The sequence below is a fragment of the Pan paniscus genome, chromosome 14 (assembly GCF_029289425.2).
Source record: "Pan paniscus chromosome 14, NHGRI_mPanPan1-v2.0_pri, whole genome shotgun sequence".
Classification (NCBI taxonomy): Eukaryota; Metazoa; Chordata; class Mammalia; order Primates; family Hominidae; genus Pan; species Pan paniscus.
This window is the reverse complement of record NC_073263.2, coordinates 54002095-54029265: the sequence shown is the minus strand read 5'-3', so window position 1 is coordinate 54029265 and position 27171 is coordinate 54002095. Positions and strand designations below refer to the sequence as shown.

At 36.3% G+C, this 27171-nt stretch overlaps 1 protein-coding gene across 4 annotated transcripts in view; it reads right to left on the bottom strand.

The window, feature by feature from the left end:
* Window positions 1-1745: 1745 nt before the first annotated feature.
* SUGT1 (SGT1 homolog, MIS12 kinetochore complex assembly cochaperone) overlaps window positions 1746-27171 on the bottom strand; it is a 35316-nt gene continuing 9890 nt past the window's right edge. For all 4 annotated transcript variants that reach the window (XM_055096822.2, XM_034936765.3, XM_003813543.6 and 1 more), the window contains 8 exons: window positions 26911-26964; window positions 26501-26517; window positions 25557-25579; window positions 23881-23977; window positions 22697-22804; window positions 13282-13372; window positions 9440-9621; window positions 1746-1866 (listed from right to left, as the gene is read on the bottom strand). In XM_055096822.2, coding sequence (XP_054952797.1) covers window positions 1765-1866; window positions 9440-9621; window positions 13282-13372; window positions 22697-22804; window positions 23881-23977; window positions 25557-25579; window positions 26501-26517; window positions 26911-26964 — 674 coding nt within the window. In that variant the 3' untranslated portion in view covers window positions 1746-1764. The remainder of the gene's footprint in view (window positions 1867-9439; window positions 9622-13281; window positions 13373-22696; window positions 22805-23880; window positions 23978-25556; window positions 25580-26500; window positions 26518-26910; window positions 26965-27171) is intronic.

Genomic DNA, 27171 nt, shown 5'->3' with positions numbered 1-27171 from the left:
TTAATTATAACTCTAAGACTCTATGGATTATTTACAAAGGAACTAAGAAAGGCCTAAACCTGCTGAAGATTATGAAGGTAGTCAATGACAGAAGACTTGCTAGAGCTAAGCATTCTTGTCTCTGGTGTAGTGCTATATGTCCTCAACTATGCCTCTGCAGCAATAGCCTTCCTCTTCATCTTAGGATTAATGGTACTGAGAAAATTTAACATACAGAATACAAAAGTCACTATCCTATTTTCCTAAGAAGAAAACTTTAGAAATCCATCCAACCAAAACTTAATTTTGCCTTTTCCTTCAGTGTTCAAGAAGAAAAAAATGTATCTAGTAGCTCTAAGTGGACAGAAGGACAAGTGAAAACTCTAGAATGCTTAAACAAGCTATAACAACAGGTTTGGGCACTATCTGGTATCACCTTACTGAAACTTTCCTTAGTAACTCCCCTACACCCCACAACAAAGGACTAGAAGGAAGGAGCTGAATTCCTACTGTTTTGGAGGCTGAAATGATGACCCGTTTGCCTCCCAATCCCCCTGCTCTGAGGGTATAGAGTAGTGCTTTGCCATAAAAATGTTAGTGACACCTAACAGAGCTGAGACCAACATCTGGGGTATTACAGTTGAGAAAATCATGGTGAGAAAACAAAGTCAGATCTACAGGTCATCCATAACCTATACTTTATAAAAGCCTAGACTGTAAACAATTTTAATCACAGAACATTTTCCTGTCTCTAAAGTGTATTTATACCGAGTTCAGCATTCAATCTTTCCACAGTTCCTTCATGAATGTTATTTTTTTCCCTGCTACATTTATAAGCTCTTTGAAGTTAATAATCATGTCTTTTACTTTTTGTATTCTCATGATATCTATATATTCTAGGCACAGAGTAAATACTAAACATATACACATTAATTTACTCTCACAGCAATTACCATAAACCAATGAAACCAAAGTAATCACGGGGACGTGACAACAGAGATTTTCTAATAAAGAAAAAAAATACCAAAAAACCCATCAATGCTGTAATTTCAAGAATCCTGTCGTGATAAAAGAAGCAAGTGGAGTTGGGCTTTCCTAGAACCTTCTTTGCCCCACCTTCACAGATTATCCTTAGTATAAACTTGCAGTGTGTTAAAACTCAGGTATCTATGTTTTATACAGAAACTTGCAAGGTAACGACCAAAATATCTCAGTGCAATTAAAATTACAAATTCTTCCCATTAAAAGAACTACATGGGAATTCCCTGTGATAATTTCTCAAAGTTCTCATTAAAAACTTAAGAAAAAGGTAAATAAACCAAACATCTTCATAGAAAAATTGTATTTACAACTCCATTCAAAAGCAGTTTTTAAAAGCAAACACAATGTAACACTGAAGGTGAAAAATCTAAGCTCACCCAAAGCTGCCAGGTCTAATAAATTACTGACAGAATACTGCATCAAAAATAAGGCAATAACCGAAAATATACCATTAAAGATTTCTCCATCCCCACAACTAGATAGAATGAATCTATCTAGGAGCAAATGACACGCTTTATTCAGTTTCACCATGTCTGAAATCTTTAAGGACAGAAGTGATAAAATGTTATCTTCATTCTTCATTAGACTTGAACACTTGAAGGAAAATAATTTCTAAAGCACAAAGAGGTAAAGAAGTATAATCTTTCAAAAAGATATTCAGTGTTCAAAATTCAAGAATGCAATATCAATACACAATGGGCATTAGGTGAATATACACAATACAATGAGAGCAAATCAATTTATTTAGTACTTTTTCCATTCCATATCATCAGGAGGATTGATTTCAACTTTCCTTTTACCTACATCAGACCAGTTGGTACTCAAAACTGTACCACCCGACTCCATCTGCAATGAAAAATAAAAATAGATTAATTCCTGGACCATATAATCAAAATAGAATATTTTTCTTAAAATGTTCCAAGCATAGAGCCCCAAATATTGGCTATTATATACAGCTCAATATAAACTCTATGCAATACATATATAATAGATTATACAGATAAAATATATAGCTCAATATAAACTCAAAACAATATTTTTATTTAAACTTAGGCATTCCAAAGGTTAACAAGTTCCATAAAATCTGAAAAGAAAATCCTAAAGTAGTCAGGGAGGTGCACTACATCCTTTGCTAATGAGCATAGATGTGCATGTGGAAAAACTACCTTCAATTGAAAATATTATTAGCTCCCAAAAAAAAATGATTATTATAATCTCTTTTGCTGAAGACCGTAAAGACCAGTCAAAATAATCTCTTCTTGTACCAGCTGAAGAGAACTTGAAGGGCCTCTACTTTGTGCTCTCTTTGTGCCAAACACATGCAAGTTTATCCAAAAATTTTTAAAAATCAAGGTACATAAATGCAGGTATAGAAAGTCAGTGTCTCACTGAAGAATTGGTCATTTATTTACCATCTACTGAATATACCACCTACCAACAACCCAAGCATATTCATTAATATATTTTAAAAACCATCTGGACATTTCTTTTTTTTTTTTTTTTTTTTTTTTTGAGACGGAGTTCACTCATTGCCCAGGCTGGAGTGCAATGGCACAATCTGGGCTCACCGCAACCTCTGCCTCCCAGGTTCAAGTGCTTCTCCTGCCTCAGCCTCCCGAGTAGCTGGGATTACAAGCATGCACCACCATGCCCGGCTAATTTTGTATTTTTAGTAGAGACAGGGTTTCTCCATATTGGTCAGGCTGGTCTCGAACTCCCGACCCTCAGGTGATCCACCCGCCTTGGCCTCCCAAAGTGCTGGGATTACAGGCATGAGCCACCGCACCCGGCTCCATCCGGATATTTCTTATTTTAACATGATAAAAATCAATGGATTTGAACCACATCAAAGAATGGAGCGAATTATTAAAATATAAACATTTAAAAAAAAAAACTGTGTTAGTGGCCAATGTATACAGTCACATATCCTATACATTGGAACCTCAATGTAACCCCATGTCTGACACGCTCTACCGAGCTCCCTTACATGGGTTTTGCATGGCAGAGATTTTTGTGTCCTTAGTCATCTTCCAAACATGAAATGTCACCACCTCTATGTGGCTTTCTCTGACCTCTTATTTCTCTATTCCTGTAAATTTGTCTTCTGTGTGAGCCTAACTACCATTTACATAACATGTGTCACAGTGCATTGCGGCAATTTAAGGTTCTATCTTCTTAGATCTGCTTTCCACCCTTGACTTCAACTAATGCTGACAGCTCATTAAGGGCAAGGAGTACATTTTACTAATATTCATATCGTAGTTCTAAGCACAGTGACCTAGCACACAGTGGGCTTTAAATAAAATGACTGAATTACATTTGACAAGTCTGTATAATAAACTACCCCAAGGCCAGGCGTAGTGGCTCACGCCTGTAATTCCAGCATTTTGGGAGGCTGAGGCGGGCAGATCACCTGAGGTCAGGAGTTCAAGACCAGCCTGGCCAACGTGGTGAAACCCCATCTCTACTAAAACTACAAAAATTAGCCAGGCGTAGTGGCATGCGCCCGTAGTCCCAGCTACTCTAGAGGCTGAGTCACGAGAATCACTTGAACCTGGCAGGCAGAGGTTGCAATGAGCTGAGACAACGCCACTGCATTCCAGCCTGAGTCACAGAGTGAAACTCTCTCTCAAATAAACAGACAAACACAAACTACCCCAAGAGGACCTTCAGTTGTGGATTTGGTTTACAATCTGACCATATTTGCTGATGACACTTATCGCCCCACCCCCGCATCTCTCCTAATAGACTGCAGGGCAATTTAGCATTTCCCTTTGATTATTTTGTATATCTTGGTCTTTTGTCCCAATTAGATAAGGAGATTATAGAGAACAAAGTCTAGTTTCTTTCATATTCTCACAAGGACAGAAGCCCCTCATATATTCCAGATCAATGTTGCTGCACAGATGGCTTATTTTATGGGTATACACAATTTGGTTATAATTGTCAAAGTTTCTATATGAAAATGAGTTCAGATTCTATCTTTGATCTTTGATTTGATTTGACTTGACATCTTTGATCTGACATACTGCTAATTTTGTCTACCACACTTTTAAAAGTAGAAAGTGAGAATGACTTCTCCTGGGAAGATCAAGTAGATGTACTTTTCCTATTCTTCCCAGTAGTAAATCTAAACACCCTAGATGCTACATATGAAACAGAGGTAAAAAGACTCTAAAAGGGGCCAGGTGCAGTGGCTCACACCTATAATCCCAGTACTTTGGGAGGACAAGGCAGGAGGACTGCTTAAGTCCAAGAGTTCAAGAACAGCCTGGGCAACATAGGAGACCTTATCTCTACAAAAAAAAAAAGAAGAAGAAGAAGAAAAATAGCCAGGTGTGGTGGTGCACACCTATAGTGCCAGCTACTTAGGAGGCTCAGGTGGGAGGATCACTTGAGCTCAGGAGTTCAAGGCTGCAGTGATTCATGATCGCACCTCTGTATTCCAGCTGGAACAACAGAGCAAGACCCTGACTAGAAAAAAAAAAAAAAGACACCAAAAGGTAAAGTGAAGATAGACCTACCAGGGACCTTGGGACTCAAGAAATGACGTGGTGGCAAATTCTGGGTTTTCTTTTTGCCTCATATATCCTAGACTTGGAGCTGAAGAAGCTGGAAACACCAAGGGGCACAAACAAGGAAAAAAAAAAAAGTCCCAACAAACCCCTGCTCTCTCTTGCCAAGAGATAAGGGAAGGACGCTGCCTAGGAAAACAGAAAACTTTCAGACAACAGGCCAGGCGTGGTGGCTCATGCCTGTAATCTCAGCACTTTGGGAGGTCAACATGGGAGGACTGCTTGAGTTCAAGAGTTCAAGACCAGCCTGGGCAATATGGGGAGGCCTCGTCTCTACAAGAAATAAAAAAAAATTAACTGAGAATGGTGGCGCATGCCTGTGATCCCAGCTACTCAGGAGGATTACTCGAGCCCAGGAGGTCAAGGCTGCACTGAGCCACGATCGCACCACTGCACTCCCCACTGGGCGACAGAGGGAGACCCTGTCTCAAAAATGAGTGAATAGATAGAAATAGATAATAGATAAATGTACATCTTAAGAACCTAGAAAAATAAGAACAAAATGCACCTTAAAGCAAGCAGAAGGAAGAAAATAAAAATAAAAATAAAAATAAAAATGAATAAAAAAATGTAGAACAAAAAATAGAGGAAAAAACGAAACAAAGAGCTAATTCTTTGGAAGAAAAAATTCAATAACATAAGCAAATCTAGCTAATGGGTAAGCATATGCTAGATAAGGTGTCCTTTAAACCTCTAGCAAGGCTGACAAAGAAAAAAGAGAAAAGACACAAATTACTATTATAAGAATGGTAAAAAGATATCACTATAAACCCTGCAGACATCAAAAGAGTAGGGAGGCCGGGCATGGGGGCTCACTCCTGTAATCCTAGCACTTTGGGAGGCCAAGGTGGGCGGATCGCTTGAGCTCAGGAGTTACAGACCAGACTGGGCAACATGGCAAAACCCCATCTCTACAAAATAAAATAAAATTAAATTAAATTAAAATAAATTAGTTGGACATGACGGCACATGCCTGTAGTCCCAGCTACTGGAGAGGCTGAGATGAGAGGATCACTTGAGCCTGGGAAGTTGAGGCTGCAGTGAGCTATGATCACACTACTACACTCTAGCCTGGGCGACAGAAAAATGCCGTCTCAAAAACAAAAGACAAAAAACAAAAAGAATAAGGGACTATACAAACACTGACAACTTGGACAAAATGGATCAATTTATCAGAAACAAACCACAAGTCACCCATATGAAATAGATAATTGGAACAGTCCTATAAAAACTTTTAGGTTAACTAAATTCATAACTGTAAATCTCCTAATAAAGAAATCTCCAGGCCCAGACTGTTTCACTGGTGAGTTCTACCAAATACTTAAGAAAAGTTAACACCAATTATACACAATATCTTCTAAAAAACAGAAGAGGATGCAATGCTTCCTAATTCATTTTATGAAGTATTACTCTGATGCCAAACCAAAGATAGCACAAAAAGAAAATTAGACTCATATTCCTCAAGAATATAGACACAATAACCCATAACAAAACATTAGAAGATAGAATTAAGAGATGCACTATATGACAAAGTAGGGCTCATGCAAGACTGTCTCAATACTTGAAAATCAATCATATTAATCATATAAAATCACCATATTAACAGGCTAAGGAAGAAAAATCATATAATCCTATCAACACAGACAAAACATCTGACAAAAAGTTAATATTGAAAGTTAATGATAAAAAAATTTCAGAAAAATAGGAATACAACAGAACTTTCATAACTTGACAAAGATCATCTACCAAAAATTTACAGTTAACATTATACTTAATGATGAAACAATAGATACTTTTCCCTTAAAATGGGAAACAAGGCAAGGATGTCCACTCTCACTACTCTTACTCGACGCAGTGCGGAAGTTGCAGCCAGTGAAATATAGCAAGAAAAGGAGATAAAAGGCATACAGATAGAAAAGGGAGAAATAAAACTCTCCATATCTGCAGATAAATAAAACCTCCATATCTGAAGATGATTGTCCACATTAAAAAAATGACAATCTATCCAAAAATACTCCTAGAACTGAGTCCAGCAATGTCACAGAATACAAGATAAACATAAAATTAACTGTATGTCTAGATTCTAGTAATGAACACCAAAATTATATATAATCACTTTATTCTAAAATTTACATGGAAAGACAAATGAGTTAGAATATCTAAAAACAATTGTGAAAATAAAGGATAAAGTAGGAGGAATGAGTCTGCCCAATTTCAGACTTGAACAGCTACAGCTCAAGACAGTGGGACTGACAGAGGAACATACATATAGATCACATACAGCTCAATCTAACACAATGGGGAACTTAGAAATAGACTCACACAAATATGCTCAACTGATTTTTAAGAAAAGTGCAAAAGCAATTCAATGAGAAAAGATAGGTGCCAGAACACCTGAACATACTATCCACCCCACAAAAAGGAATCTCAAGTTAAATCTCACACTTGACATAAAAATTCAAAATGCATCACAGACTTAAATGTAATATGTAGGCCAGGTGCTGTGGCTCACGCCTGTAACTCTAGCACTTCAGGAAGCCAAGGCCAAAGGACTGCTTGATGTCAGAAGTTCGAGACCACCCTAAGCAATACGGAGACACCCCACCTCTACAAAAAATTTTAAAAATTAGCCAGGCATGGCAGCATGGATGTGTAGTCCCATCTATTTGGGAGGCTGAGGCGTAAGGATCACTTGAGCCCAGGACTTTGCGGTTACAGTGAACTGTGACTGTGCCACTGTACTTCAGCCTGGGTGACAGAATGAGACCCTGTCTCTAAATAAAAAATAAATGTAGTATGTAAAACAATATTACTTTTATTTATTTTTTAAATAGGAGAGTCTTTGAGATCTAGGACTAGGCAAAGAGTTAATAAGACCTAAAACTAAAAGCATGATCCATAAAAAGTGGTAAATTAGACTTAATCAAAATGAAATATTTTGGCTCTATGAAAGACCCTATTAAGAAAATGAAAACTACATACTGGGAGAAAATATGTGTAAACTACATATCTGACAAAGATTGCCAGATTTGTGATCATCAGGATCATGGAAGGGTGGGGGTGGGGTTAGTGAGTATGGCCATAAGATAGCAACATAAGGGATCCTTGGAATCCATGAAAATGTTCTATCTCTCTCTCTCTTTTTTTTTTTTTTTTTTTTTTTTAAGAGATAGGGTCTCACTTTGCTGCCCAAGCTAAGAGTAGTGGCACGATCATAGCTCACTGCAACCTTGAACTCCTGGGCTCAAACAATACTCTTGCCGCAGACGCCTGAGCTAACAGGGGCACAACATCATGCCAAGGTAGCTTTTAAATTTCTTGTAGAGACCAGAACTTACCATATTGTCCAGGCTGGTCTAGCCTCAAGGGATCCTGTGGCCTCAGACTCCCAAAGCACTGGGATTAAAGGTTCCCTATCTTAACTGTCAATATCATGGTTGTGACGTTGTAGATAGTTTTGGCAAAATGTTTCCATCAATGGAAACTTTGTAAAAGGTACAAAGAATCTCATTTCTTAGGATTGCATGTCAATCTACAATTATCTCAAAACTAAAAGTTTAATGAAGACTTTTTTTTTTTTTTTTTGAGACAGGGTCTCTGTTGCCCAGGCTGTAGTTCAGTGGCACAAAAAAACAGCTCACTGCAACCTTGACCACCCAGGCTCAAGAGATACTCCCACCTCACCTTCCCAAGTAGCTGAGACCACAGACACATGCCACCAGGCCTAGCTAATTTTTTTTTTTTTTTGTAGAGATAGGGTCTCTCTATGTTGCCCAGGCTGATCTCAAGATCTTTAGCTCAAGTGATCCTCCCACCTCAGTCTCCCAAAAGTGATGAAAAAAATTTTTTTAATCAATAGTGAGGCTGGTTGAGGTGCCTCACGCCTGTAATCCCAGCACTTTGGGAGGCTGAGGCGGCTAGACTGCTTGAAGCCAGGAGTTCGAGACCAGCCTGGGCAACGTGGCGCAACCCCACCTCTACAAGAAATAAAGTAGCCAGGCGTGGTGGTGCATGTCTATAGTCCCAGCTACTGCAGAGGCTGAGGTAGGAGAATCACTTGAGCCCAGCAGACAGAGGCTGCAGTGAGCCGAGATCACGCCACTGTACTCAAGCCTGGGCAACAGAGTGAGACCTTGTCTCTAAATAAATAAACTGTGAAAAGCTGTGAAAATCATGACCAATTACCACATATTTCTTAAGTGTGAAATACCTAAGCCTCAACCACATTAACTAAATATTAAATTAAAATACTAATTTTAACTTTCTACTGTAAATATGTCTTAAAAGAGTCATATTTCCAGAGCTACTGGTATTAATAAAAGTCACATGATTACAACTGCAAGCTAAATATGCAATGACAAATTATTACTAAAATTTTGAGGTCTAATTTAGGTATTTATGCTGCCCTGACAAAAAGCCTGAATTTTCTTAAGAGAGTTGTTAAACCAATGAATAACGTGCACCTTCTACGTGCAAACACTATTCTGAAAAGTTTCGTATCTATATTCTTCATCTCTAACATTGAGGCTACATATGAGTCTAGAAGGGAAACAACAGAAGTTCACTCAGCTACTGGGATAAATCCAAGTAAGATGACTCCATATCAATCTAACTCACTGATAAAAAATACCTACTTAGGATAAACCACTTGTTTCTCATCTCTTCCATAAGTTTTCAACTTCCTCAAAAATTACTCTTAGAGCAAAAAGAAACATTCAGACAGACCTTATTCAAAAAGTTCTCCCAGCTATAGTACACGCAATTTGGTCTCACATTACCAATTTTCTCGTTTAAAATATGTAAAATTTGCTCCCATATATATTTCTTTAAGTTTATATTCTTACAAAGGATTTGTTCATGGCACGTTTCACTTCATCAGAACCATCTGAATAGATCTGCTGAAATAATCTGTTTAAAGCTGCATCTCCCTCCAACTTTTCATTCTTTTCTTCTTCTTTGATCTCACCAACCAATTTATCCCAATTTCTTGTATAAGGAGATGATGATGGATATAGGTTCTTTACATCTATGAAGTAAAAAAAGGCAAAAGTAATTAATCAACATGTTTCAATTATGTCGAGAATATGTAAACTTTGTGACCATGTATATGGAACATCTTAGCAAACAGTTTAGGTTACTGAATTTCAGGTATGCAATAAGTGTCTTTCTGGTATATAGGTCAATAACAAAATTCACATTTCTAAAAACTGAGTCAGTTACCATAATGTAAAATCTGGGGATTTCTTTTGAGCAAAATAACTCAATAAAGTGTAAACTTTTGATACGCTATACAAAATTAGATTAAAAGCAGATTCTTCATGTTGATAACAGAAACTAGATGAAAAGTATACAGAACTTTTATGTTTTCAGAAAAGTTGCAGAGACAGTACGAACAATTCTAAAAATAAAATTTTTTAAAGGATGCCTAAGAAATCTTTTGTAACTAAGATTTTAATAAATGTTAAAAATGTGACTTTTTCTAAAGTACTTAGTGTCTTTCAGAGTATAAATAGCCTGAAAATATAAATAATCATCCATGCCACTCCATACTCTCCCCACATCAAAAAAGTAAGATTATTTTAATAGGCAATAACAATAAGTAATTTCTAAATGTTTAAAGTACTACACTTGATGATCTAAAGTTCAATGCCCACATCCCATACACCTAGCAAATAATAGTATTTGTAGGGCACACTGGAGTAAACAGAGCTGCTTGCAGCGAGAGAGGCTACTAGCCCAGGGGCTCGGGGTACTGCCAAGATTGCTCCAAAGACCAAAGGCATCAACATCTTGGCACACAAATAATTAGAAAATAACTAGACAACCTAGTAGCTATAGGAGCAGCTCTGTTCACTATCCAATGAAAATATAATGACAGCCTCAAATGTGAGTCACATATATAATTTAAAAATTCCTAGTAACTACATTACTAAAAAGAATCAGGTGAAATGCAGTTTAATAATACATTTCATTTAACCTGATATATCAAATATAGTATCATACTGACTTGAAACCAACAGAGGCCGGGCATGGGGGCTCACGCCTATAATCCCAGCACTTTGGGAGGCCAAGTAGGAGGATTGCTTGAGGCCAGAAGTGTGAGACCAGCCTGGGCAACATAGTGAGAGCCCATCTCTATGAAAAAAAAATAATAATAATTAGCTGGGCGTGGTGGCACATGCCTGCAGTACCAGCTACTCGGAAGGTTGGGGTAGGAGGACTGCTTGAGTCCAGGAGGTTGAGGTTACACTGAGCCATGACAGTGCCACTGCATTCCAGCCTGGGTGACACAGCAAGACTCTCTCTTAAAAAAAAAAAAAAAAACCAACAAAAAAAAATGAAGATATTTTATATTCTTTTTTCATACTAACTCTTCAAACTGTACCATATATTTCACATAGCACATCATCTCAATGCAGACTAGTCATATTTCAAGTGCTCAACAGGTAACATGTGGCTAGCAGCTACTGTGTTGGACAAAAGAGCTACAGTTTTCAAAAAACCCAATTCAAAATTTCCCTATCAGTATGTATTAGGACACATTAGTACTAATCTAAATGTTCCTCCCAATACTGCTCTCTACATCCCTTTCGTCAAAATAGCTGAGAAACTAACATCCACTGTTTTTCTACGCTTTCTCTTCACTTGTAAACCGACTTTCTCCCTGCCCATTCCTCCTCAAAACAAAACAACACACACAACACCAACACATAGTTTTTTTTCAGGGCCAAATATATTGTTTTGAAAATCCTATCCACCTTCCTTCTACTAGATATCCTTCTATCTTTGTACATTTTCACTAGTAGCCAGGTAAAACAAAAAATGCATGCCATGGTAAGTTAAGAGCCTGGGAAATATGGATTTAATTAATCCTAATGCTGACTCCCAGGAAGGATGAGAACAGAGGTTTTAATCTCTATTTTGTAGATAAGCAAGCTGGGTCAGATAGGTTAAGTGACTTGCCCTTATCTACAGTCTCCAGCTTGCAATACACAGCAATCTGACAAGTATATTAATTTCTTACAAAAACAGGACAGGAAGAGTATCATCTTGAATATCTAAGGTGTTGAGTTTAGAAAAAACATGGTAACTGTAACACTAAAAAGCCTTGATCTTTAATCTCAGAAAAACTTTTAACACCTGGAGACGGCAGATGAACTACTGAGAGATGAGTAATCTAACCTCCCTGCTCATTCACTATAATATCAAATAACTACATAGATACTCATGTTGGCAAAGACTGTTTCCCTTGTTAGAAAATGCAACAACAAGCAGTATGCAACAAGTAGACAACGGGTTAACAGAATAACTGGACCCAACTGAGAAGACCTAGATTTTAGTCCTAGACAATGAGAACTGAGGGATAATCTTGAGCTTAACTTTTCTGAGCCTGCAAAATGGGAGGAATACTAAGGGGCTGCCTGTTATGCAGGGCTGTTAGAATTAAGTAAGATACTACATTTAAAGTGATTATATATTTTTTAAAGCTTTCAGCTACATATAAACCTCAGCCTCAAAATCTATTGGAGTCAGTCCTAAAAGAAACACATACATCTTTCAAATAAAGTGTGAAGCAGATGCTTAAATACCTTAAATACCAACTAGATATACTTCAGTCCTTAAAAAGTATCTGTTGGTGTTAATACCCTGATTTTGAAAATTATACCATAGACTACTTAAGAGGTAATCATTGGACTAGTTAAGACACTATCAATGGGGGAAACTGGGTGAAAGCTATATGAGAATCTCTTATTTTTGAAATTTCTAAACATCCAAAATTATTTCTTAAGAAATAACTATACATACACACACAAACACACACACAAATGATCTGTTGAATAACTCAGTGTTTTCTAAAAGGTGCCACAAGGAAATGTGTTTTCTGTTACAGAAGAAAGCAGTCAAAATCAGAAAAAGCTGAGACACATGTTAGCTTGTTTCAGTCATTATATCAGACCATTACTTCCAATAAAAAGAAATTTCCCTCCACTCATTAATGAAGCTATTGCTATAAAATATAATCTTAGTTTGTAGTTCTGAGTGTGCTGTGAATTAATCCACTAGAAAAATTCTTACCTAGTTATTGCACATACTTAAAATTGACCTCAACACAAAGTTCTGTTTCTTACAGGGTTATATATACAATGAAGCCTGGTTTTCTACTCTTCTCCTAGACTTTCCTTTGGCATTTACCACCTATTTGCGTCCATCTCTAAATTAGCAATAAGAAATGGGGTAGATACCTTACCCTGTAAAGCCCTGCAAATTCCAGGCAATTAGATGACAGTATCAGTAGAAGGAATAGAAAGGAATTAAGAAAGGGAGAGGGAAGAAGGGGAAATATATCCGCTGAGTAAACCAACTTACAACCCAAAAAGAAACAACAGGAAGGGCCAACACGCAAAACTAAACACCCTCCAACTGATGTCATAAACTTTACATGGTAAACAATAAATCCCAACTCCCTCTAGGATTTTGCTGCCATTCATTTGTATTCTTAGAATTTGAGAAGTCAGAACTTTCACAGAAAGGCTACTTTATATTCATTACGGAGCAACCTTATTATACTCAATGTATCTTATCTTGAGAACATAAATAATGAAAGTAAAAAGAATGTTCATTACTATTTAATTTCAATTACACAACACAGTATGAATATAAAGCTCATCAAGGCCAGAAAACAAACCTGCTACGAATTGTTTTGGCGTAGGCACATCTCCTTGCCCCTCTAGCTTTTCCCATCTCACAGCCTCTGGCTTTTTCAGTTTAATTTCAATCTGGAGGAAATACCAAATAAACTCCATTACTCGATGTAAAATACACAAAACAGTAAAAAATGCAGTTTTCTTAAGTCATCAAAGTTTTGTTAAGAATAGTATCTTTGACAGTTTCCTTAAATTATACAAGGTTAAATTTGAAAAACTATGAAACAATTTTGTTTCTACGCTCAAAATTCACCCTTGAAAAAAACAACATACATACTATATATAAGCTATAATCAAGAAGAGACTTGAAATACATATGCTTTTTTTCATCCAAAGCAATGTTCTGAACCAGGGATGATTCTGCCACCCAGGGGACATTTAGCCATGTCTGGAGACATTGTGGGTTGTCATACTGCAGTGAGGGAAGAGGTGATAATGACATCTATTGAATAGAGACCACGGTTGCTACTAAACATCCTACAATGTACTGGGCAATTCCCCAAAATGTCAATAATGCCATTACAGAGAAATCTGATTCTAAAAGAATTACTGCATTTACATGTGCATTAACCTGTTTTACAGTGGAGAAACTTATTTCACTGTATAAACACAATACAACTCATGTTAACATTCAGGCAATCATTCATTCAACAAATAATTACTAAGCACCTACTATGAGACAGTACAGTCTTCGAGGCTGTGGGAGATTTTTGTTTTATTTTTAGAGACAGGGTCTTGCTCTGTCTCCCAGGCTGGAGTGCAGTAGAAGGATCATAGCTCACTCTAGCCTTGAACTCCTGGGCTCAAGTGATCCTCCAGCCTCAGCTTCCCAAGTAGCTGGGACTACAGACAAGTGCCACCACTCCTGGCTAATGTTTTTAAAATTTTTCGTAGAGACAGAGTCTCACTAGGTTGCCCAGGCTGGTCTCAGACTCCTGGCCTCAAGCCATTCTCCCACCTCAGCCTCCCAAAGTGCTAGGATTACAGGCATGAGCCACCAAGCCCGGGTGGATTTTTAAAATATTAAAGACACATCCTCGACCATTTGGAAGTATGTGAGATACTTTAAGAAAGTTACTGAAGTTCTAAATAAGTAAATGTTCTAAAAGCTCAGGAGAGAGCACACCTGACTGTGAAGGGGAAACGCTTTATACATCTTGAAGGGCTCTGAAGGGTAGAAGCATTTCCAAGAGTGAAGGGGTAGGTCTCCAGAGCACAGGGAATGGCCTAACTGGAGCATGGGTATGAAAGGACACTGCATCGGGGAGTACTGAGAAGACTAAGTTCACTTACTTACCGAGAAGACTAAGTTCACTTATTAAAATGAAAAGTTAATAGTATCCTAATAGCATCTTTTACTATCTAATTAAGGCTAGGCCTCTGAGTCTATCCTTGCCCCCAACACACACAATCACATAGCATTTTATCTACCTTTTGTTTTCTTTATTCAAATAATGCTCTCACTTCTATTTTAACAGGCTAATATCAGCATTTTTAGTGCAAATATTAAAGTAAGCACTATAATAAACATTATAAAAATAGTTTAAATGAGCAATTGAATTAGAATTTTATATTCTCATGTTTTTTTCCTATGAAAAGGATCACTACTTTTGTAAATGGGATTAAAAAATCAAAAGGCAGACTTAAAAAAAGAAGTCTATTCACCCTTTGGTTCTTTTATCTTTTATCAGATGATAAAAAGATGGTTCTTTTATCATTAAACTAGCAATTCCAGGTCATCTTTATACCAAATGCATTTAGCAAAAGGACCTTCAAAATTTGCACCTTAAAATACCTTAACAAGCGCTAACATAGGGAAAAACTGCCAATATTTTTAATCAGAGATAAAATGATGGTATATGTATGTGGGTATCTGGTCTCAAGCGTTTATTTTTATTTTCTTTAGGAGCAAAGAAATGTAATAAACGACTGTTTTCATAATAAGAGAAAAATATGAAACAAACGTCACTGGGATAAGGGCAAAGAGTAGTAACCCCAGCACCTTAGGAGGCCGAGGCAGGCAGATCACCTGAGGTCAGGAGTTCAAGACCAGCCCGGCCAACACGGCAAAACCCTGTCTCTACTAAAAATACAAAAAATAGCCAGGCATAGTGGCATGTGACTGTAGTCTCAGCTACTCAGGAGTCTGAGACAGAATTGCTTGAATCTGGGAGGCGGAGGCTGCAGTGAGCCAAGATCGTGCCACTGCACTTCAGCCTGGGCAACACAGCAAGACTCTGTCAAAAAAAAAAAAAAAAAAAGTATAGTATCTTTGGTGTAATTTACATGTTTAAACTCTACATATATAAAAACATATTTCATAAGAATCTCTAGAATTCCCTAAAGTGAACTACAATTAATTTTTTATAAAGTAATATACCACCAATATTTTCTATATTCTGGTTACTTTAAGTTGTCACTGCTACGATATTTATCAAAAGGGACATAAATCAAATAGACGGCAATGACACAGCAATAGTTACTGAAAAGAACTGTTAATATTATCTGAAAAATTAAAATTGCATCTTCTTTAATTTTCAACTCATCTAAAACATGAGGGCCTGGAAAGTACTGTGTACATCACCACATTAAACTTGGCCACAGGCCACCCTATATTCACACTTCATGTTCCTGTAACTATGAACATACTGTCTATAAAAAGTTCCTTGTTTCACCTGAAGAGCAGCACAGAGTAGCATTCGCATCTACTGAAAGCCACTATAACCCGAGTAACTGTGCAGTATGAACAAAGAGGACTTTATAAAGCAAAAGGCAAAGCTCTTAGTAACAACCTGCTTCAGCTGAGACAAGCTGACCTCAACTTGAAATTATACTTAATCCATTCATTAAAATAGCTGCATGTAATAAACCACTTAAAGTAGCTTTTTAAAAAAGGTAAAAGGGGCCAGGTGTGTTGGCTCACACATGTAATCCTGGCACTCTGGGAGGCTGAAGTGGGAGGATCACGTGAGCCCAAGAGGTTGAGGCCACAGTGGGCCATGATCACTCCACTGCACTCCAGCATGGGCAACAGAGTGAGACCCTATCTCCCCCGACAAAAAAAAAAAAAAAGTAAAAGAAGGGAGGGACTAATGTCCTATGAAATCCTTTTTACATTTAATTCACTTTCAAGGTTTGTACATGCTTTTAAAAATGAAGTTTTAAGTCTTCATGATTCCGGCAGATAGTTCTAGAATTAGCACCAGTCCAATTTCAGAGGTTTTTACTGCAACCATTAACATACCATTCTATTTTAATTTAAGTCAAAAAAACTTTAAAAGTAACTTAAAACTTTGGTAGTTTGCTTGAATGTTGCTCTCATACGTACAGGGAAGGCTCTCAAGTTGCTAATATCCCAAAAGAGTATTCACAGATTACACTAAGAATCCCTAATGTGCTGGATCATTAGCTCTCAACAGTATAGGTACTACCATCCACTTCTGAAGTCTCCTCTGCATAGCAGAGAGTTTAATTCTTTCCAATGAAAGAAATTTCAGATTTAAAGAGATGGCATTATGCTTAAGCAATCATGATATCCAGACACCACCATCTTAAGTGGTAAGTAAGATCCCACCTACTACTACAGACTGACATGAAGGTATCTTTCCCAGAGACTAAAGAGCTGGGGCAATTTACTGGCAAACTTTTAAGAACCATACACTTCAAGACTGTACTCATTAAATAATTGTTCCCCTAATCTTCAGAATACAGCCTTCCCAACATACTCTTACTAAGCTCTTTTCCCACTTAATTGCTACATCAAATTCCTTTGTCTGAAAATAGCTGCCTTCGAGCCCAGACTAATACATCTACCTTGATTTTACACTAAAATATTTCTATAATCATTTTTTAAATGCAAAAAAATGGCAATGAATGGAGAAGATTGAAGGTCTTCTCCAAACTTCTAACAGCTCATTTCAAATATTTGCTGAGTACCTACTCTGTGCCAGAAACAGTGCTGGTACATAAGGACACAGCCTCTGTTCTTCTTAATTAATCAGGAGAGACATTCCCATAAACAAAAAGATTCCAGTATGTGTCAGGTGTAGTGACTGACCTATGTATCAGGAAATATCAGGTTATCTGAAAGGAAACATGCTAGAATGTCATCTCAGTGGTGAGTCTGAGTGATTACTTCCTAAACTCCTTTATCTTTTCCAGATTTTCTATGATAACGCATTTGCTGAGTTTACAGCCCGAATAAAAATCGAAATAACTAAAACAGTAAGAAAGGTACTGTAACATTTATTGAGCTCTTATTACATATCCTGCATGCTACATGCTTCACATATATCATCTTACTTAATGGAATCACCCTATTAAAAAGATTGTTATCCATATTTTAGAGATGTGGGAGCCAAGATATGAAATAATTTGCTGTAAGTGCATTTTTCAGCTAGAATTTTAACTTATTTCCTGAGAAATAACCAGGGGTTGAGAATAAGACAAAAACAATCAGTTGTATAGTTAGAAGAGTCACAAATAGGTGCCATTGGTTAGATATATGACCATAAGCAAGCAACTCAATCTCAGCGAGCCTCAGTTTCTCCTATAAAATGAGAACAGTTGGCCCTGACTCATTTAGGGTTCTCAAGAAGATTAAATGACATTATGTATGAAAAGAATAAAGAATCACGTCTGGCAAATAACAACAGAATGCTATTATCAATATCCTCAGCTAAAAAACCTGGGCAAATTATTGAACATCTCTGGGTTAAGTTTCTCTACCTGTAAACTAGGGATAAAAATACCTACACCATGCAGTAACTATGAGAATTACATGAGATAATTCATAGTACAGTGCCTGGAATGTGATAAAACAGTCAAAACACCTATTCTTATTCTCCACAGGTCAAACAAAATGGGACTGGCTAAATAAGCTACAGTACACGCATATGCCGAAATACTTTGCTGTTGAATATGTAAGGATGTGATAAAAATATCAACAAAATGTAGCTGTTTAAAAATTATGTAGAGTAAAATTCTTCTTTTAAAAATATATAAATATACATTACAAAATATATGAAAAGAATACATTTCAAGATCTACAATTTGTGATCTTTTTTAAACTAATTCAGTTAAAAAAGAAATCTCACGATTATCACCACCACTGTATTAAAAAAGCAAAAGAAAACAATAATTTTAAAAACTCTCATATCTATGTATTCAGACAAGCAGAAGGAAGCATCATGCCCAGATACCCCATTCCATTACATTATCACCAGGATTTTTATTTAACATACATATATTCTTCTATGAACATTAAGCAATAGGATACGCTCTAAAACTTCTCAAAGTGGGAGAAGAGAAAAGGAGGCTATTTTGTTTCTAAGACAGACATTTTTATTTCTCACAATTCCAGGCCTTCGTATTTTATATTGTATAATCAGCAAAATTACTATGACTTAACTATGACTTAAGAATACAAGAACATTTCCACAAGGGCAAATTCACCCCAAAAGACTGAGAATTCTAATTCTTTTTTTTCTTTTGGAGACGGAGTCTCACTCAGTCACCCAGGCGGGAGTGCAGTGGCGCGACATGATCTCGGCTCACTGCAACCTCCGCCTCCCAGGTTCAAGCGATTCTCCTGCCTCAGTCTCCCGAGTAGCTGGGACTACAGGCACCCACCACCACGTCCAGTTCATTTTTTGTATTTTTAGTAGAGACAGGGTTTCACCAAGTTGACCAGGCTGTTCTCGAACTCTTGACCTCAAGTGATCCGCCCGCCTTGGCCTACCAAAGTGTTGGGATTACAGGCATGACCCACCGTGCCCGACTTGTGAATTCTAAATCTTAAAGGGAATGAAAATTAATTTTTAAAATGAATATTTCACAATATGGGTGCCACTAAAGTCACAATTCTGAGACTGTGACCAGAGAATAGTGTCATGAAATCAACAAGATGAAAGACATATAGTTTCTTAATTTCTAAAAAATTAATAGGCTGACATTAAAGCTGATATTCAGTAAAAAGTAGCAATAACTATCAGAGATACTGAAAAAATATGAATCCTGGCTTGGAAAAACATATCGGATACTACACTGTAAAATAGTTAAGAAATGCTACTTCATTAATTTCAGGGTTTTACCTCTTACTACTTTCATCACAAATTACATATCACTCAAATAAATAATATTTAACCACTGGCTATACATGGATATGCAACATTCATTCAATCTTGAAGGTGGGAAAGAAAAGAGAATTCCCAAAAGCAAAGAAATCGCCCTTTTAAGCTGCAAATTTTACAGAATCTCTACTATTAAGCAGATTCTCCTCTGCAAAATGCGTCCTTTCTCAATTCGCAAAGGTCCAAGATATCTCAACAATCAAGATATCTGAATACATGAAAAGCAAATTATTTTAGTACTGTTGTCTCTTAAGTGTCCACGAAGTAAGCCTCAGTAACCCAGAGATTTTATTTTCAGTATTTTAATATTGTCTCCCTCTACTGTATGAAAAAGGAAATTCAAAGATTTTATCATTTATTTCCCTTAAGACACAATTAAGAAAACTTCTTTCAATTTGCTTCCCCCCAAATAGTTTAAGAGTTAGTAATCTAACAAGATTATGTGTGTGCACATATATATATATATATGGTATATAAAATACAGAGATTCCAGGGTCAGGACAAGAAAAATAATAATTCTTTAGGACACATCCTTAGAATCTAAGTTCTCCAATTCAAAACTTAGAAAAACCTAAGCAAAGATGCACTAGTTTGGTTGGCAATCAGAAGTGTATCTATGTCTCCTAGGCCAGGCTGAAGAATTTAGTTAACTAGGTAAACTTGGGGAAAGTATTTAAACTCCATTAACATGATTGTTTTTCCACCTGCAAAACTAAGAATAAACATTCTCTGCCAATGTCATGGGACTAAAACCAAAATCCAATTTTAATTCATTCACTGAACTAAGCACCCACTGTGCAATGTATGTGGTGAGGGCTGCCAAGTTTAGCAAATAAAATTATAGCATGAAACATATTTACATAATAAAAAAATTATTCATTGTTTATCTTAAATAGAAACTTAAATGAGCATCTTGTAACTTTATCTGGGGACCCTAACTGGGGCACATACAAAGATACAAATAAAACATGCTTCTTATCCTCAAAGACTTACACAGAAACGAGGGACATGAAATGTATACATAAACTACTATATAAGGAAGAAAAATCATCACTTAGCATTTAAAGAGGAAGGGGCAGAAAAGGCAAACTGAGAACATAGTAGTATGGTTGAAGAATGGTTAAAATTAACAAATCCAAGACTCAAAAGAGAAAAAAGAATTGAGATAAGAGTGCTTAATTACATCCTCAACTCTAGCCACACATCTATGTATTTACCACACATGATATTCTTCCACTATAGGAGGTGGCTCAGTAATACAAGTTCTTAAGTCATTTATCATTAATTCACACTCAATTTAAATAACTCCAAATGGACATGCATTAACAATCTTTTTTTTTTTTTTTGAGACAGAGTCTCACTCTGTTGCCCAGGCTGGAGTGCAACGGAGTGATCTCAGCTCACTTGCATTAGCAATCTCGATAGACATATACCAAAAAAAGTCAAATTCATTATTTTATGAACTATATCCCTCTCAAATCTACCTATTTTGTGCTTGATTACTAAAAATTCTTTTATTAAACAAATTCTATACTATGTGGATAGGACCAGTGAGAGACCAAAATCCTGGTGAGATTTCATCCCTTTCCTCACTTTCTATTGTCCCAAGCAGCTATTTCAAAAATCTGCCTCATAATTAACCAGCTTTGTTCTTGACAATCTTCAAATAAGTAGGCAGATCCTTTTTAACTGGATGCAAAAAACTACTTCACTTTACACTTTCTTCTCCAACCCTCTGCAGCTGTGTCCTTTCTGCAGGCCCAATTATCATTCTTCACAACACAGGCCAACCCCGATCCTGTTCCACAACAGGAAACTTCACATGTCCTTAGAGCTTCAACCTGATAAATACTAATGCAGTATGCTGCAGGACCTGTGTATAAAAAAAGGAGTAATAGGCCAGGTGCAGTGGCTCACACCTGTAATCCCAGCAGTTTGGGAGGCCAAGGTGGGCAGATCACGTGGTCAGGAGATCAAGACCATCCTGGCCAATATGGTGAAACCCCATCTCTACAAAAATACAAAAATTAGCTGGCGTGGCAGTACGTGACTGTAATCCCAGCTACTCAGGAGGCTGAGGCAGGAGAATCACTTGAACCTGATTCAAGAAGGCGGAGGTTGCAGTGAGCTGACATCACAGCACTGCACTCCACCCTGGCAACAGAGCTAGACTACAACTCAAAAACAAGGAAAAAAAGAAAAAAAGTAGTAATGGAAAAAGCCTACCTACATTATTTATTCCCATTAACTCATTTATCATATACCTTCACACAATTCTACAGCTGAAAGGACTCCAGAGTTCATTTGGTCCACAGCCCTCCTTTCAAAGGTGCTGAAAATTCAGTCTTATAGTCATTTTGTGCCTAGACTAACTACACAGGGCAAGCAAAGATCCAGAGTCAGATTTTTAAATTTTCAGTTTTTTTCCTACTAAATTACACTATTATCTACATCTTTTGAGTGATACTCTCTGAATATTAATTCTATTGTATATCTCTACTTCTTTTAGAAACTATAAAGGAATCTAAAAATTACTCAAACTATAATTTACTCATTGTTCCCTCATAATAGAGTAATCTAAAATTCAGTTTAAAAAAAAAAGTCAGGAGTTGGAGACCTGCCTGGCCAATATGGTGAAACCCCATCTCTACTAAAAATACAAAAATTTAGCAGGGCGTGGTGGTGCATGCCTGTAGTCCCAGCTACTTGGGAGGCTGAAGCAGGAGAATCACTTGGATCCAGGAGGCAGAGGTTGCAGTGAGCCGAGATCACACCACTGCACTCCAGCCTGGGCAACAAAGCAAGACTCCGTCTCAACAACAACAACAAAAAAAACAAAAGGCAGATTCATCTTTATAGTAGTTTGTATTTTTAACTGCATGAGGTAGGGTGACAAAAGTATTTGTACATCAAAACAGACAAAACTGACAAGTTCAAGGGAAGAGACATTGTCAGTATCAAATCTTAAAGACAGGCTGATTATTGTATCTTTTTTAAAAAACCCCTTTATTGAAAAACATTATATCTGTCTTAGTAAGTACACAAATGCCACACACTCTAAGTGGATTTTTATACTTTACTGTACTAGAATTTGAGACGTAAAATAACCCTTATACTCAAAAGTTGTCACTCTTATTTTCTTGTCCCTGTTAAAGATAAAGGGCTGAAAGAATCTACAAGCTTATAAACACATGGGTGATTAGTTCACCAGTATTTCTATAATTCTGAAAATATTACTAGTAACAAACCTTTTCAATGGTCTTACCTTTGTTGAAAGTACTTTAAACGTGCTCTGTTCTGGTATTATAGGATGAAGAAGTTCCAGTTTCAAATTGTAATCCTCTCCAGAAGGAAGTTTAACCAAAGCAGACAACTAATGAACACAAAATTAGCATCATATTTTGTAAATGTATATAATGGAGGGTAAAAAACCTAGACAAAATAATGACAAATCTTCAATAATGTTACAAATTATTTTAAACATTATATATGGAATTTTAGATTTAAGAACCTCAAAAGGTTCTCAAAGATTTAAGAACCTTTTTTTTTCCATCTGGTATCCTTGACATGAATTCTTATAGACATCATTAAACAGCAGAAAAGAATAAGTTTCATAATATTTGTCATATATTTAATCACACCTATTTGATATTTAGATTTCAAGAAAACATACAAAAGCAAAATGATATATAACAAAAAGTGATCCATGTGCAAAACATACAGTTCTATCACTACCTCTTTTAAATAATCTATTATAAGGTTCTCTACTAAATGCTAAGAAATCAAGTTGTTAAAAGTCATACTCAAGAGGCTGGGCACGGTGGTGCATGCCTCTAATCCCAGCACTTTGGGAGGCTGAGATGGGTAGATCACTTGAGGTCAGGAGTTCGACAACAGCCTGGCCAACATGGTGAAACCCCGTTTCTACAAAAATTAGCCAGGCATGGTGGCATGTGCCTGTAGTCCCAACTACTCAGGAGGCTGAGGCAGGAGAATTGTTTGAACCCAGGAGGAGGAGGCTGCAGTGAGCCGAAATTGCGCCACTGCACTCCAGCCTACGCAAGAGCGAGACTCCGTCTCAAAAAACAACAAAAAAAGTCATACTCATTTAACATGGTTAGTCAATTCTAAGACATGTGTGATCACAAAACTAACTAGATCTTTTTCATGAAGTACACCACACAAGTATAACCAAATCACATTATCTTACTAATATAACCAAATTCTGCTTTAAATTTCAAATCTAAAGAAAAAAATGCACATCCAGCTATAATTTACCAACATATATATTCTTACCTCAAAGCAATGGCTTCAGATTCTATTCAACATTTTCCACATCATCTCAGGAAGAAATAGCATTTATCTGATAAACTGTTATAGATTATTCTGCAATATACTAAATTTGCAAATAATAGTAATCAACATTGAAAAATGATTCAGTCTACTGACCTCTTTTTCTGAAAATTCCACATTTACATCATTCTTCTGAACATTCTTGATCATAAGTGTAATGACTACTTGAGATTCTGTTTGATACCAGTCATACCTATTAAAAAAAAAAAAGAAACTTAGGTAACTCTTTTAATTTTCTTAAAGCTATTGTCAAAACAAAAACTAGTCTGATAAACAACAAGAGCTCCACCTGGAGGAAGAAAACAGCAAAGCAACTACTGATTCACAGAAACAACTTTATATAACTAGTTTTTTATGCTCTGTACTAATGGAAAAAAATGGTAAGGTAAATGATGCTCACACCTTTCCAGTAGACTTAAATACTTGCATGATTTTCTGGGTTCTGACTCATCTCTAGCACTGTTGTGCTTAAACTAATATAAATATTAAAGATGTCATTTATTTTAAACAAGCTAATATTTATATGCCACCAATAGAGTTTTTATACTCTCATTTCATCCAAATACTAAAGATAAACACTTAAATCCCTATTTTACAGATGATAAAACTTAACCTCAGAAAGGTGAAGCAATAAGCCTGAGTCAACACTCCAAGCTCTCAAAACTGATGTTGGAAGCAGATAGACTTGAGCACACAAAACAGGGGCAAATGAACTAAAATTAAAATCATATGAAGTTTAACTGTGTCAGGCACAACATCATATACAACACTTTCCTTCAATTTCAAGATACATGGAAAGACTAATGGGTCTAGATTCTAATTATGTGCATCTTTTGTACTGAAAGCTCTAGAAACGTAGGAATCCTCACTTTCAAATTAGACTAGATTAAAAGTTCTCTGAGGGCAGAGCTGTTTATCCTGTCGCTATTATATCCCTAGGACCAAGCACAGTGTCCGGTACACGTATATTAAGTTAGATGTTGGATTATTTTATGCTCTGAATACCTTAATTATTATTTCATGGTTATGTGCCCTACCCCTGCTGCTGCCACCAGGGCAAGTCAAAGTTCCTTATCTACTAGGTACTTGGAGTTTCATCCTGTATCTCCCCACAACTACCATGAATAGATTGTTTTTAACTTTTCCAGGCCATTTTAGGTAATTATATCCAAAACCACCTTGATTAAAGAAATGAACTTTAAGAGTCTCGGTTTCCCTTTGCAATTCAGTAAGGATGCAAAGCTCTAGATCAACGGCTTGTGTTTCTGTTACGGTCCTAAGAATACAAGCTGTACACAGGCTAATGAATAATTAAAATTCAAAGACTTGCTAGTTGCTTATTCATTATTATAATTGCTGCCCTCAGCAATATTAACTTTCAACGCATACAGAATGTTCCTATGAAAAATTTGCTCCAAATATAAAAGGCAGGGTAAGTTACAATTCTGTTAGATCTACTACTAACTTGTTTACCTGTGTAGTAACATAAACTTAACTGGAAGAGACTCTCCTTAACATATGGAAAGGTAACATAATATGAAACCAAGTGAAGCAACTTTAAAGATGAGAAATGATTTGAATTTAACTGAAGTACAAATATTAATCCTTAAACAGCCTTAAAATTGGCTTTACATAAAGCTATTACACAATTTTAGAAAACAAACAAAAACTTAAAAATCACATGGTAAGAATTTGCTTACTATTAAACTATAGGGTTTCTTCCTCTTTAGGCATATTTATCATGCATTGTTTTATGAAAAAGAAACACTCACTTGATTTTTGACTGATGAGTCCACTGGGATGCAGATTGATTTTGGCAAGTTGAAAGAGAAAGATTTTTACAAGTCAGTTTAGCAACTGTATATTAAAATGCATGTATTATTAATTTACCCAACACTGCAGTTATTTTGATATAAAATAACTACATGAAAATTTTCTTCAAAGACATAGTAACTGTAATTGTTAAATACCACTAGTTTTCGGAAAAAAATTAGAATGCTCAGCATTTAAAAAATCTTAGATTGAATTTCATAAAAGATTTTTGCTCTAAAATAACAGAACTTTAAATAACAGAAAACTTCTAAAGGCATGATTAGAAAAGGTTGCTTATATAAAATGGCCAGTTCTAAGATTCGGCAACTTCCTAAACTAAAATAACATTGTTTTAAAAATCGTTTTAAAGAAACAGAGTAATTAGCCAGGCTTGGTGGTGTACACCTGTAGTCCCAGCTACTTGGGAGGCTGAGGTGGGAAGATTGCTTGAGCCCAGGAGTTTGAAGCTCAAGTGCACTATAATGGCACCACTGCACTCCAGCCTGCATGACAGAGCAAGACCCTGTCAATTTCCAATTTTCTTTAACTTTTGTCTTAGCCTATCATAAAAAGCCCTACAAGTGATTCAAACTGTTGAACCTAAATAAATGCAATAAGGTTTTAGTAACGAAAAGATAAATGATCATCATGACCATACTAAAACACACGAAATCAACTTTAACCACACACTAAATTCATTAAAATAGGCCAATAATTTTCATGACTGGAAACTTCTATATTTATCAAAAAATGATTTTATTTCAGTGCCTAGAGGAACCAGCACTTAAATGGAACTGCTTAATATTTAAATATCAGACAGCTCATCCTGAGTCTTGTCTCAAATATATTTGGTATTTGAAATTTAAAATAATAAAAACATGAAGAATGAAAACTTTGGACTTACCACCTCAGATTCTGAGCCTATTAAAACATAAAAAGGAAACATTTTCAGGGAACAGTGCATTTTTAAGCAAAGTTATTTGTATGATTTCTATAGCACAAACATACTGATTAAGCAAGCAAATTCTCCGTACCTTTCAACTAAAGAAAAGTGGTTTCATTTTGCATCCTGAATTCATTTTAGACTCCTTAGTAATTTCTTACTGATATACCATACAAGCAAATCCACCCAAATCCCCCTTTCAACATAAGAAGCTATGCAAAAACCAGTGTATCTTTGGAAGTCCACATCTAAGGAAACGTATACTATTTAAAAGAAATTATAAAGATAAAAACAAATTTGTTTAAACCAAAAAAATTTCAGATGTTTACTTCTTTTTAAATTGAAACAAATACCAAGGGAGACCCACATACCATTCTGAGCTTCTTGACACCTTTTAATCCAGACACTGAAATTAGCATCTGCACCTAGAAAGAAAAAACTGACTATAACATCACTCATCTGCACAACCTATAAATCAACAAATACTTACTGAATACCTACTACATCCCAGGCAGTGTTCTAGGCACTGGGGAGTCGGCAGCGAATAAAACCTGTCTTAACAGACCTTATCACCAACTCTACTATAGTTATAAATATACCAATAGTTTAACATTTAGTTGTTAATCATGAAA